Source organism: Octodon degus, unplaced genomic scaffold (assembly GCF_000260255.1).
Source record: "Octodon degus isolate 3935 unplaced genomic scaffold, OctDeg1.0 scaffold00064, whole genome shotgun sequence".
Lineage (NCBI taxonomy): Eukaryota > Metazoa > Chordata > Mammalia > Rodentia > Octodontidae > Octodon > Octodon degus.
Genome location: NW_004524640.1, coordinates 2793929 through 2809469, shown reverse-complemented (window position 1 = coordinate 2809469; position 15541 = coordinate 2793929). Strand labels below are relative to the sequence as shown.

Below are 15541 nucleotides of genomic sequence, written 5' to 3'. Positions count from 1 at the left end.
AGCACATGGTCATGAGTTCAATCCCCAGTACCGCAAAGAAAAATAAAAAAAAAGACATTTCAAAAGTACAAGTTCACTCTGCATGTTTCGTTTGTTTCCCAGTTCTAGGGATCAAACCCAGGGCCTCAAGTTACTAGGTAAATACTCTGCACCACTGAATTATGCCCTGAAACCCAAGCAAATGTTTTAAATGACAATTAGGTTCAGCTGTTGACACCTTAAAGCCTCAACAGAAGCCACTGCTATCAAGTTCTCCTAGCCATTATTTTCTGAAGGCAATTATGAAAGAAATCTTAGTAACGAGGAGAAAGAAAGGAAAAAGATCAATAGTAGAAGTATAAAAAGTTGCTCATGTCACCAGCTGATCTCTTAGGAAAAGAAAGTAATTCTGAAAATGCCATTTCAAAGTTAAGTAAGTTATTCCATTATTTAAGCTTTGGATTTTACCTGCAAATTCGTTGAAATGGTTTCCAATATCATATGCCAGGTAGTTGTATCCAGAATATTCATAATCAATGAACTGTACATCACCTATGTGAGACACAAACACAGAGATATTAAGAAATCACATACAAGATCAGAAAATCCCTATGCTATTTGTAATTAAATAGCTTCCAATACTTTGTCTCAATGTATGTGCGTGGTTACATGCACTTCTGAGACAATACAGGTAAGGCTGTGAATTTTATGGCAATGAGCTTTACAAAATTCAAACTAAGACTCTGGATCAACAGCTTCTCATGAACACTAATGACCACTATTAAGGAAATCTAACAGACATTCTGCAGATTTTTAACAAAAACAAAATATGTTTTCTACCACATGGGGGCATCAGTAACTTAAAACTTCAAGTTTAATTAGTAGTAACTATCTTTGGAAACTTCATAGTCTATACCATTTTAACAAAACCGTAATCTGTGATACATAACAATAAATTAACAAGCTTATCTACATACAAAAATAAAATAGAAATTTTGAAAGACTTGTATTCTGTAAATCTGAAGTGCCATGCTGTAACGCTGATGAATTTAATAGTACTCTTCATTTACCTGGAAGACTACATAACTAAGATTTCCATATCTGAGCAGCATTAACATGGTAGCTTTATCTTTTAAAAAGAATGACAGTTTTGCCTCAATATTTCTAAAGTTGAAAAAAATTACATAAGCTAAGTTGACTTCCATTCTAACTTTCGATACATATATACTATATACTTTGTTATTCTCCAAAGATAATCGTACTCTCTGTGGACAAGTGATATACGAACTTATAAGTTTTGAGTAGGGTTTTACTTGACAAGATACAGTTTCTATTTAGACAAAAAGGGGGGAAAACACATAAAAAGAAAGTAACGCTTTTTAAAAAATGTAATGTCACTGTCTACAGCAGGGATAGATCTTTAGAACAAAACTAGCATTGAGTCACTGTCTACACTTAAGTATCACAGCTTACAAGGGTAAAGAGTTAAAAATGAACAGAGATGACTATGTGAATAATTTCTAAGCAGCTTATACTGAGAAAATGTGTAACAATTTTGTAGTCATCCTACTTAAAAAAAAAACAGACACACTGGCTATATTCATTGGCATTTCTCAAATAAAAGTCTATAAACTGTAATGCTTTTTTTAATTTTTAATTTTTTTTTTTTTTGGTAGTCTCACTACACAGTTTGGACTTGTAGTGATCCTGCTTTCAGCCTCCCCAGGCGCTGGGATTACAGATTACAGCTGGGATTACCTTGTGGAGTCCCCAGCTCAGCGTACCCTGGGGGCAGGGCCAGCACAGCATGTGGTACTAGGGATTGAACCCCAGTCCCTGCACTTGCCTAAGCAGGTACTTAGTCTGCTGAGCTATCTCGCTGGCCCTTATAATGCTCTGATGTAATATGTAAGTTTAACTTAGGCAAATACTAATCACTGATTATATTCAAGCAGAGAAAAAAATTACATGACAAGAATGTCATGGAAAATGCAAGGTTTTATATAAATGCAACACGTTTTCAAATATGTAACTGTATTTCACATAACTATAAATCTGTGTGAAAAGCTGCTGATGTACAGCTCGGTGACAGAGAACTTGCTAACATACACTAGCCATGGGTTCACACCCCAGCACCAGGAAGAAGTTTAAAAAGCCACACCTCAAGTAAAAGCCTAAGGAACACCAAGGTATATATCAGTTAGCAAAACTGAATGCATACTGGTACAATAAATACTGCATTTTTAGGTGTTGGTGAGAATGAATCATCACTGCAATTTAGCCCCAATTATTATATTTTTGAATTTTCAGAACATTATTCAACATAAATTCTTATTGTTAACTAAATCACTGTGAAATTGCAGAAAGGGAACTTGGAATGGAGTATGTTTTAAAACTTCTTTTCTAGAGGTTATAAGGAATGGGAGAGTGCCACATGATTAAGTATTAGCATCCATGAAAATCAAACAAACCAAAGCCATGAAAAAAATCTCATTTTCAAAAATAAAAATTAAGGAATTAAAAGTGGCATATGAAAAAGATACTAAATTAGTCGATATGATTCAAATTATTAAAATGTTCCTATAGAGAAAAAGAAACATACTACATGAGGGAAAAAAAGATGAATGGAAATCTTAAAGACAAAATGTTTTGATTTTATTACAAGTGTTAGACAAGTGACTTCTTTTGTTTTCCTATTTTTTCAAATTATTTTTAGTATTACTTTTTCAGAGGAAAATGCTATTTTAGAAAACAATATCAATCCTCTATATAAAACTGTTAATAAAAGACCAAACACAATGATTCAGAAATTCCTAACCACAAAATGTCAATCGGGACATGAGATCTACCAAGGCACACACCTGAGCCTACTAATACATAACTGAAAACTGCAGCTGTTGATCACTTTAACTTTTTAAACATAAATTCTTATAGTGGTCATATCAACTGTTACATGCCAATAAAAATACACAGCCCAGTCTCAAAGCTTACTTTTGTCACATAAATAAAAGCTTCAATTTCACCTTTAATTTTCAAATTATATTTAAAATTTAGCAAATATAGTTAAAAGTGGCAGGTTAAAAACATGCCTGCCTATAAACACAGTTTAAAACACAGACCATTTTAACAAAATTTTTTTCAGCATGACAACTTTAGCAATGACTTTTCGTAGTAACATTAATTCATTAAAACTAGCCTTTATTTTTAAATGCTATGTTGAGTTTATAAATAACAAAATTTAAAAATAAGAAAATGAAGCTAACAAGATACAGATGAGGCTGTTACCAGGCTCCGTGCATGTGAACAAGTGATGCGATAAACCTCCAGTCAGTGCGTTTAAGAAGCACGGGTGCGCCGCCACATGGCAGCAACAAGGGCATACCTAATCTGTAGCAGATGAAGAAAATTTGGCAAACTCACATTTTACAAGACACAAAGCTTAAAAGGAAAGAAATTGTTTTAAAATCTGTATTAACTATTCTTTTTCAAATTATTACAAACAAAGTGGAACTCAACCTTAAATTTAATCTTCTGCAACAAAGTAAAATTAGGCTTACTGCCTTATTTAGGGTGCCAGAAAAATCAAATTACAGTATTAGAAAATGCTTTCCTATCAAAACAAAACATTCCCTCTTTTCTCCTACAAATGTAGTATTTGATTCCAAAATGTTCTATGAACTGAGGTTTCCAGGGTGGAGGGCATTGAGACACTCCCTTAAGTATTCTGTGCATATTACTTCCAAAGGAGGAATTCTCAATTTGCAAGATTATCAAGGGACCGACCGTTGGCCTCTAAAACAGAAAAATCCTGTAGTCTAAAGCCTAGTACTAACTTTTATCTTTAATTAGCACAATGATGAACATAATGAGTAAAGGAAATGACTAACATATAAAACACTAATTTGAATTTTTAAGGCTACATTCTGGAGGGTTTTTTAAAATTGTTTCTTTCGTATCTTCACTAAAGTAATAAAAATCTACACAATAAGTTAAGCTGTTTAAATCTCAGTATACTAAGGTCTTAAATTTTTTAAAGCATTTTAAAACCAAAAACGTAACTTATTAGCTATGACTATATGTTTTATCACATGATACATCTTTGGATTCTTTTATTTTGTTGTCAAGGATAAAGAAAGAAAAATGAAAAGTAAAATAGTCAAGGAATAAACCTAAAAAATCTTTCCAACTCATTTATTCTGCTCTTAGGCAGGTTAATAAGAAAAGCAGAGTCATACTTAAGTCAGCTGCCGCTTTCTCCCTTATGCAGGGAAAGACAGGGCACTCTAGTCTGGAAGCGAGTGCACTGTGCACAGTGCTTGGGGCCCCGCTGCAACACAGTACTCACCTCTCGGAAGGTGCTGTCATGGGACTGTTCTACTACATGATACACAGCTTCCCGGAGGGCCAGTAAGGGTCCTTTCACTTTTCATCATGAAAGTCACAGCAATTAACTCCTAGCACACAAGGAGGAGTCTAAAAACCACTGGGGTAAATGGAGGATTGGCAGGGAAAGCTGAGATGTAATAACTGTATATGCTTAAAGGGGGAGGGCACAAATAAGCATAAAATACATCAAAGAGTGTGATGCTTTCTGTCATTCTTATCAAAATAAATGAATATAGTGGGCTCAACTGCATTTGTTTAAGAAAAAGAAAACCTAGTTACAATTTTAGGTCACTTGGAGTTTTTAAATTCATTTAGATTTCTCATTACCTGACTGAGGAGGATATTATATTTTGCTAACCAGTGGTCCAGATTATGAATACAGAGTTAAGATCATCCTTCAGAAAAGATTATCCTTCAGAAAAGTATGGGAGGGCTGGAGAAAGAGCTCAGTGGTCTAAGTGCCTGCCTGGTAAGTGCAATGACCCAGGTTTGATTACCGGTACTGCATGTTGTGCTGCCTGCTGGCCACAAAAGCAGGTGTGGTGGTGCACACCTGTAATCCCAGGGCTGGGGAGGCTGTGACAGGAGGATCACTACGAGTCCAGGCCACGTAGTGAGACCCTGTACCAAATAAATACATACATACATTAATAAATAAATAAATAGTTTTTTAATTAAAAAAAGGAGACGTATGGGAAACTCTCTTGGGTGATGAAAATGTTCTATACCTTTTATAGGAGTTTGAATTACAGGCATGTACACATTTGTCAAAACTCACTGAGCTGTGCAAGTTAAACTCCTGAGCTCAGCTTCCCAAGTACCTGGAACTAGAGGCACAGAACCACCACTGTGTCTTCCACCTTCATATGCCCTAAGCCTTGTACATTACCCTACAATGAAACCCTGACCCAGTGTTACTCATGGTGAAGTGCTGAGGTATGAAAGTCACTGATGCTGCAACTCACTATGAAATACATAAACAGACAGAATGATGTGAAAAGCAGAAACTTGTCAACAATTCTAGACTCTAGGTGTCAGCTACATGGGTGAATACACAAGCTTTTTAAATTTTGCTTGAAACTTTTCATAATATATGGGAAAAGAAAAGCATATTATCAAGTACTTATACTCATTTATTCAAATTACTCTTTCTGTATCAAATATTGTGTGTGATGCTCCAAGCAGGCAGAGAGCTACAAATGAATATGAACCCATTTGTTTTGCACACAAACATATTATATGATCATGTCCATATTTTAGTTACTCCACCATCAAATATATTTCACTTGTTTACATAGTTTAGTATTTCTCAAGACCATACAGGCCTCAGCCTACCATGAATACTCTGAGTCGGGGCTGGTGAGATAGCTCAGTGGTCTGAAGCACCTACTTAGAACAAGCTTAGTAAAGCACAGGGACCACGGTTCAATCCCCAGCACCACATGCCAGCCAGCCCCGCCCCCTGGTGGGCTGAGCTGGCCACACACACACACACAAATTAAAAAAAAAAAAAAAAGAAAAGCCATTCGATTAAAAAAAAAAAAATACTCTGAGTCACCTATAAACCTCTTAGCAAAACTAATCTTTATTCAAATTTTAAAATAAAACAAAACATTCTGAAGCAACAGCACTTTACATTAAAAATGACAGTGTGGATAACAGAGCCAACCAAGGGACTAAAAATGATGATCCATCCACTTTCTATTTATATTCAGCAAATCTCAAAAAATCTGGTTTACTATATGTGTAAGTCCAAGAAAATGCTTTCCTTTTCCACTCATTTGTATCTGCTTAAAGAACTACAAATCAGCTTCTTGTATTTCATTGACAAGAAAATAAAAATCACTACTGATGATGCCTGAAATTATACTGTACCTCTTTCTTTTTTTTTTTTTTTTTTTTTTTTGGTGGTGCTAGGGATCAAACTCAGGACCTTGTGCTTGCCAGGCAAGCACTTATTCCACTGAGCTATCTCCCCAGCCCCGCTTTCTTTTTTTCAATGTCTATTTTGTGGTGCTAGCTATGCTTGACTTCAAGGCCTCACATGAACTAAACATGTATTTTAACAATGAGTTACAGCCTCAAGACTTTTTTCTTTTTTGAGACAGGGTTTGCTAGTAAGTTGCACAGGCTGGTCTCAAGCTTTTGGTCTTTATGCCTCAGCCTCCGAAGTAGCTGCAAATATGGGTGTGTGGAAGTGTGCTCGGCTATTATATTAGATCCTCACATGAGCTTTTATGATGAAATGGAGAACCACCAAACATCATCAGAACAATAAACATTCTGACAAAAGCATTAAGATACACAACAGCAATTTCAAAAACTTTCCAAATTATTTCTGAGGTGGCAACAAAAGATTAGCTGAAGTTAAAATATTAGATTTGAGGTCAGTTAATAATAACCCAGTGCATTTACTAGAAGCTCTATTAAATTAGTAATTTAAAAGATGTTTGTCAACTCCTACAGTTCGGGAGCAAGAACCACTGCTTTTGGTTTCTTACTTGTTCCAAATTCTATCTGATCTTATTAAGTGTTCTCTTCCTACCTTTTGGGACATCTCACTAAAGGCAGGGAGAGCCACTGTTTACCAACCACTGAATTTTGCGCACTAACTTTCATCTCTGAAAATCCTGATAGCCATCACCAACTCTATACAGAAACTCCCTCATCCTCCAGCAGGCTGAGGACAAGCACAGGCAGGAAGCATTCCTGCGATACACCCAGCCCCAGGAGGGGTGCGTGTGAAAATGGAGGTAAAAGCCAAGGTGCTTGTCTTCACGTGGACTCTGTATATAAACATCTATCTATACATACAGATATACATACACACTTTTAAAATTTTAATCTCTGAAATTATAATGGAGAGAAACTAAAGTTGCTCATAAAGACAAATCAAACTCTCATCTCATACTTGGAAGTTTAATTCTTCTAGTTATAACTAATTTTTACCTTTTCATAATCTGACACAGTCAATAAAATGCAAGCTATAAACATAATACAGGTGTTGGTAAACTATATGTGTTCAGGCCCAATCCAGTTCACTCCTGTTTTGGGAAATCTTATCTGAACATGGACTTTTCATTCACTTATGGCCTTATTTATGCTGTTAGCCAAAGCAGAAGAGTTCCAATAACGACTACACGAGGGCCCACAAAGTCTAAAAGATGCACCATTTCAGATCTTGCCATAAAGTCTGTGGGTCCCTATCTTAGTATATTATAACTACAACTGACAGCTACTAAGTACATGGACCAGGCTATATACTCAGCAATTATCTAAAACAGACATTATCCCTTAAGTTACAAATAAACCACACTTAACCTCTAGAATAATAACAGAATTATAGTTGCCTGGGAATCTGTATTAAATATACAGATTTTTCAGTCTTTCTGTAGAAATTTTCATTTAGTTCGTCTTCAGCAGGACCTAGAGAGCTGCTTTATTCCAAGAATACTGATTCTCAAGCAAATAGTCAAAACTAAATATAAGTATTTCTAAAGCAATAAAATGATTGATAAGTGACCTTAGTGTGCTTGGTTCCAGAATCTATATTCTGAGTTATCTTGGTCATGACTCAGTTTTAATGTATTTGTTTTTGAGAACTGCTTAGAAATTTCTAGTTAAAATATACAAAAACAACATTAATTTGGTTGAAAAACATATGAGAGGCTTCAAAGTGGTCCTGTATAAATTTACTGAGTTTGACTAAAATTCTTACTTTTGAAAAGTTAAGAGTTTAAACTATACTACAGATGTTAAGGCCAGCCCCTCGGCTTTCATTCCTTTTTTGCACCTCTTTGTATCTCAAAAGCTGGAAGCCCTGGGCCCCAGTCATATGAACTGCTGATATGAGGCAGCCAATGAAACCTGTTCGTGAATATACTATGCAGTTTAATCAATTATTCTATGTGCAAATTATTTAAATCTCAAAATATTCAACTTGGCTCTTACATGCTATAACAGGGTAACCAGTTACATAATCTTGGAATCTACATTTAAAGTTCTAAGGAACCTTTTTGAGACCACTGGCATATGCATCAATGCAATGCTATAGTGTCAAACATGAAGGTTTTATACCTTAAACTTACTAAATTTAGAGATTATGAGGGATGTTATCGTCTAACCATAACCAAAGACTTAAGCTAGATGGTTCCATTATCCCTAAGCCATCGGCTAATTTGAAACCTGACACCAAAGACTAGGATAAGCTTTCTTATCATGTTTCCTCGAGTTTTAGATATTCCTGAACATTCAAACCATATTTTCTTAATAGCAACTATTCACACAGGAATATGATTTTTTCAAATGGATACTACAGGTACAAATTAGCCTTCCTAATGGCATTATAAACTACTGAAAGGGCAGGAAAAACGTATAATCTTTCCATAACCTAAAAACATTAACCACAAAGACCAGAAGAAACATGGCACAAAATGGATATCTACTGCTAAAGGGACACAAATACAACAAAATAGTTACTTTTATGGACCTGAATATATTCTTCTATATAGGAAATAAAATTAAGACACAAAAGCATGCCTGACCTAACTTCTGGCCTGTGTGCTGGGACACAGACACACACACACACACACACACACACAACAACAACAACAACACACACACCCCTTTGACTTGTGAAAGCCAAATTGAAGCATAAGGATGTTATCTAAAAATATAAGAACTTTTAATATAGCTGACCAATAGTTTAGAGCTGAGCAACTATTTAAATGAGAAGTAAAACATCTAAAATAAAGTAATCTGATTTTTTTGGGCCCTTATTTTTAATGTTAAAGACAAGTTTGCTCTATGAAATGAATATGCAAAAGAAAACATAAAAATAAAAAATGGAAGGTTAAATTATAGTCCAAAAGAAATAGCAGATTCTTTTTATTAACTTGCAGTTAAAAATAAAGCTGAGTGTCCACTTCAAATGTAAGATGAAGTCCCTCATTTGAATGTTATTATGTCCTACACTGAACTTAAAAGCTAATACACTGCTATACTGCTTAACTAATGTTCTTGTCTACAAATGGCATTGAGATTTGGTTACTAGTATATTGTAGAGTGCGTATATACTACGACAAGTATGTACAATAAATGGTCGATAATTCATTAATGCATATTGCCAAGCACTTAGGGTGTACCTGAATTTTAAAATAAAAACAATCCACCCAAAAATATCAAATGTTCCAATTTAAAGATGTTAGCTCAGAATGTTTAAAAACATAATTTCTAATCCATATTAAAATATCAAATATAAACAATACTCAATCCTTGAGAATATTCATTTGGTTGATTTTCAAGCTAAAGCTGGCTATAAATACTAAGAAATTTTGTATCAGAACAGTCTCAACTATAATAATAGAAATCCTAAGTAGTAACTTACTATAATTATGACCATGTTAATGAGAATTCTTTGGCTCTCCCAACAGCACACATTTTTCCTGTCAAAAGCAATAGCTTCACTGTTTCAAGTACACTTTCTTAAATACTTATCATTTAATCAAAATTGTATTTTTAAATGTCAATTTAGTATCTGAAGGGCATCTACCCTTTAGCAACCAAACCTCAAGCCACTTTACCCAGTGATATAATTCAACCAAATGTTTCTCAGGTAACAAAACAGAAACTCTGAATGCAATATATGAACATTCACAAAAACCATTCCACCTGAAAGTATCAATGTCTACCTCAAAAATATTACAACTATTTAACAAAAGCTTCTTGACTATTACTTTATTAGATGTAAATCTGAACAACTACAAGTATGTCCTCCATCTCTGGCTCTCTCCTTAGCATCAACATATATAACAAATCAGCACAATAAACAGGTGATGAAAAACCTAGATACATTTATTTCTAATACTGTTATCTTTCCCAACACTGTCAGAAGACTGTGAAGACAGAAATAAAGCAGTGCAATGTCAATTTGTTGATTTTTCCATAGTCCCCATTACAAGCAGGTACACTTCCAAGTCATAAATAATCAAATAAGTTTTAGAATTATATGTATGCATAAACAAAATCATTTCATCATTTTATACTTAAATATCCAATAGGAACCACAACTATTTCTAACAAACCAACTTTTAAAAACATTTTATACAAATATATATGGCATACTTCTAATTTATCAGTTATCATGACCTTATAACCTAAAAGAAAATATTTAAAGGTTTTATGCATGTTTTAAGCCTTGCATTTGAATTATATTTACTTTTACTCATATAAAGATCAAAAGACAATTAAGAAAAATTTAAAAATTAACCTTTCCTTACTACTGAGGTCAAATACCTACCTTGTTTCTCATTGTAGATTATATTCTTACACAATAGGTCATTGTGGCAAAGCACCACAGGTGAGCCCAGGTTGGAAAGAATTTCCTTCATCCAAGTCATCTCTTCTTGAAGAATCTGAGAGCTTGGGATATCACTTAAGAACCTATTAAGTTTCAAAAGAAGAGCTGCTTGTATATAATGATATTTTTTCAAGTTTGATTAAGTATTAAATCTACTTTGAGTAAGTCTTTTCCATTTAATTACATATGCTACTGAATTAAAACAACTGAAATATGAAGTAAAAAATGCCGAAACAAAGTAAATCTTTAGAATGAGCTTCAACATGAATTTAAAAACTGAACAACAGTTAAAATGTAGACCAGTAAAGTTTTAAAAAGAACTTATCAGTACAAAATTGGAAGGTAAATATATAATTAGCATTAAGTACTATTCTAAAACGCTTTATGTTTATTCCCGTTTTATAAATTTAAAAAGGTATTAAACTACTTAAAAACTATTAATGCTGGGGCCAGCAAGATGACTCAGTGGAACAAGTGCTTCCCTGGCAAGCACAAAGGCCTGAGTTCAATCCCCAGTTCCACCAAAACAAAACAAAACAAAAAACTATTAATGCCTATTTCAAGCTAAGAAGTGTGACTACAATAGGAAGCATCTAACCTCAAAAAAGTCGATACATCATTGAGATGATAAATTAGTATGCAAAGGTAGTTTCATTAATTACAGTAATAAAAAGACATAACTAGAAATTGAAAGTGTTGAGAATGGCAAGAGTGAAGGGCAATATGACAGGAGAAACTAGCTTGTCGTGGCTTTTCGTCTCCTGCACTGCACTATGTTCTAGCTACATCAACTTGATAAAAAGCAAAATGGCCCACGAACGGATACATTAGTTCTTCAATAGCACCACAGAATTGTTACTGAATTGTTTACTCTCTTTCTAGTCTTAGTATCTGCTGTGTTTGTGTTATTTTGACAGGTAATCTTGCATCCTGTTACTTATTATCCATTTTACAATATGAAACTAATTTTTTTTTCTTTTTACAGTATTGAATTTATTCATTTGGTTTTCTACCTATATTTTCCTCATTATCATATGTTTCTGTAAAACTTCCAAAAGTAATCCTTTTATATTATTTTCAAGATAATGTACGTGTTGAAGAATCTTTGAGTTATTTTTATTTATTTTTTAATGTATTTGGTACAAGGTCTCACTACACAGCTCAGACTCGTAGTGATGTTCCTGTTTTCTGCCTCCCCAGCACTGAGATTAGAGGCATGCACCCTCACGTCCAGACTCGATGGTCGGCTCAGTATGCCTGGGGGTGGGGCCAGCGCAGCAGTTGATGTCAGGGATCTAACCGGGTCCCTGCACTGGCCTAAGCAGGTGCTTATTCCACTGCGCTATCTCACCAGATCTCTTTTTTTAAAAAAAGGTATAGGAGTCAAAGGATTATGAATATAATAATCACATACAACTAAAAGGAAATGCAAAAAAATAAAAATATTTTTCATATTTTAATTTTAGTTCTGTACTATCTATTGAAGCATGGTATTTTCTCCTTTTTATTTATCACAGAATACCTCCAGCTTTCCCAAATCTCACTAACCTCATGGGTTTAAAGTGGACCTCGATGCCACAGATATGGAGAAAAAGGAAAGCACCTATACTGTTGGTAGGAATGCAAACTAGTACAACCACTATGGAAATCAGGGTGCAGAGTCTTCAAAAACTAAAAACAGAAATTCCACTGGACCCAGATATCTCTCTTCTAGTTATTTTCCTCACAGTTAAGAATCATCATATCATAGGAATACACACACACTCATATTTACAACAGCAAAATCTGTAATAGCTAGATCTTAGAACGCATACGTCCATCAACAGATGAATGAATAAGGAAAATGGTATTTATATAGAATGGAGTTCCACTCTGCCATAAAGAAAGAAAATCAAGGTATTTATAAGGCAAATAGATGCAGTTTGAGACCATAATATTAAGTGAAATAAGCCACACACACAAGCATAAATAAATACAGCATGGTCTTTTTTATATGAGAAACTCAAAATAGATGTATATATGTACACACAGAGAAAGCACAATACATAATGGATATATAGGGAGTAGGGAGAAGTTCAAATAAATTCACAAATTACCTATTCTGTTGTTTCAAAAATATTTTACTATATACACTAAGTAGTTCCACTTGTACTGCATACATAACAATACTACTTTCCCTTGGTTCATTGCAAAGAAAACTTTATGCTATTACCTGTTTTTATAAGTCATTTTTATCTATGTCTTACACTCTGAGTAACTTACGACTATGATAGTGTATTATTATTATTAGTTATAAATTCTTTATATTTATTTATTTATTTTTCTTTTTGGCAGAACCAGGGATTGAACTAAGATCCTTGCACTTGCCAGGGAATATAAATTCTTTTATTTTCTCATAAAACTGAAAATCTAGAGAATCTAGGAAATGTAACACAAAAGTAAGCTAAATAAGCTTCTCTAAATAATAACATTTACTTAGCATTTATGTGGCCAGGAACTTTTTAAGGACTTTGTATTAACTCAATCCTCTTCAATAATAGTAATAATAATAATAAATTAATAAGCTTCTGTTGTCATTTTTATTTGATGGATGGAGTCAGAAAACTTCCCCCAAGGCTTACAGCACAATTGCTGTCTGGCAGAAGGATCTCAATCTGGACCCAGAGTGCTGTGCTCTTAAAACAACAGCATACTGTCTCTCAATTCTGCATTACCTTCAGTTACAATCTTCCAATAAAGTAGCCATTTCACAAAACAACCGTGTTTTTATGCTATAGCTTCCTGAATATCCAGCATACTGGATATCACTTCCTGAGGCCTGCCAGTTCTGCCTTGAGAAGTATTCCTACCAAATGAAGAACAGACCTTCAGTATGTGCAAGGGATTGGTTTTAGCACCTACTATGGATACCAAAATCTACAGATTTCTCAAGACCCTTATATGATATGACATAATATTTACACACGTCTCCTCTCTACTTTGAATTATCACTAGGTCACTTACATTACCTAATGCAGCATAAATGCTATATGGTTGTTATACTGTATTGTTTAGAGAATAACAACAAAAAAGTATTTTCCACCTGCACGTAGCAGAATCTGGATGCAGCGTCCAGATAGAAAGGGCTGACTTCGAGCCGGGGAGATGGCTCGGTGGAATAAGCGCTTCCCTGGCAAGCGCAAGGGCCTGAGTTCAATCCCCGGTTCCGTCAAAAAAAAAAAAAAAAAAAGGGCTGACTTTAAAGAGTACATCAAATTAAACTTTTAAATAATCAAATCTAAGAGCTAATTTTTCCTAATGAATTATAATAAAGGAAACAAGGGAAAAGAAAACCTATTATAGGTCCTGCTTATCTCTGTTGTTCATGAAACAGTTCCTAAATACAACAATGCAGCCTTCACACATGCTCTGGATATAAAGGACAAAATAAAATTTCCAATTTTGTATTAGTAATAATCATGTTCTATAAACATATTCATATGATTTAGATTTTATTTATTTATTTTTGTATTTCTGGGGAAGGGTCTACAGGGTGTTCAGGGTTTTACTACTAGATTGGATCCATAGTGATCTGCCTGTTCACAGCCTCCCAAGAGCTGGGATTACAGGTGCACAACACGCCCAGTCTCAGTCACTATCTCAGCATGCCCTGGGGACAGGGCTGGCATGGCAGGCCTGGGGACTGAACCCTTGACCCCTGCACCTGCTTGCAGGTGCTTTAATCTGCTGAGCTATTTGGTTGGCCCTATGATTTAGATTTTATATACTAATAGTAAGTTTTTTATACAGGAAATAATGAAACTCCATAGTCTGTTTCAGCCTAGGGAGTCAAGTGTCACAAAAGCCTAATAAAAATACAGTAAGCGAATATCTGGCCTCCTCTAGCACAATGAATCACCATAGTAAGCTACAATAACCCAAGGTTTTCATGTTACTGCACTGCTTCAATGCAGATCTCTAGGCCTTTTCAAATCAGCCTTAAACAAAAATAATTTGAAAAAGATCCTTATGGCCAACTCATGAAAAACTGCCCCTACTCATCACGACCTCTGTAACGATCTTCAAATAAAGGTTCTGCATTTGTTCCTTGTCCCTCAATCTCCACCACTTTTGTTGTCTTAGGATTTTGGAGGAAGGAAGCAGGAATATACAGCAGTTACTTCTATGGTGCTGTCTGAAAGTCAAAATATCAATCCTGTTTTCCTACTCTATTGCAAAGAGATTAACAACCCAGACTGCATACATAAATACATGTAGCTATCTTTTGAGTCCTTATAAAACAAAGCAATACTAAAAAGAATTCAAATGTAAAAGTAAGCTTACCTTTTATTAATGTCTTCATCTGCAAATCCTGTGGGAATGAGAGAGAAGTATTTTCCCATCTTTAGCCACAGGTTAGATTTGGGGATCCAGCCATTGTGTGCATGGATAGCATGAATTTTAGCAAGGTGACGAGCTATTAGCCTGTTTAAAACAAAACAGCATAAAAAAAGAAAAAAAACATGTATCATAAAAATTGTGGGCCATATCCAAAACACTGAATGGGACATTAGTTTAATGTGACTAAATGCTTTGCACTTCATGATGAGTATGTAACCCTGGTTGGCTTTTAATATAACTACAGTATTTTGTGCTGATAGTTAATGCATGTGTGACCTCTCTAACTAAAGCTAGAGGGACTTACAGCAAACTGTCAAACTCCATGAATAAAGGGGTCTAAAAGCTAGTGAGTTATGATTGCTAGGTCTCAAAAAGGTTTATAAATGTACCTGTTAGCTTGAATATTCATGCTTTGATTATATATGTTCTAATATCTCA

General features: G+C 34.6%; 1 protein-coding gene across 1 annotated transcript in view; it reads right to left on the bottom strand.

Moving 5' to 3' along the window:
• Etnk1 (ethanolamine kinase 1) overlaps positions 1-15541 on the bottom strand; it is a 63429-nt gene that overhangs the window by 12328 nt on the left and 35560 nt on the right. The window contains exons 3-5 of the mRNA XM_004634555.3: positions 15047-15187; positions 10664-10806; positions 448-531 (exon numbers count right to left, since the gene is read on the bottom strand). Of these exons, the coding sequence (XP_004634612.1) occupies positions 448-531; positions 10664-10806; positions 15047-15187 (368 nt within the window). The remainder of the gene's footprint in view (positions 1-447; positions 532-10663; positions 10807-15046; positions 15188-15541) is intronic.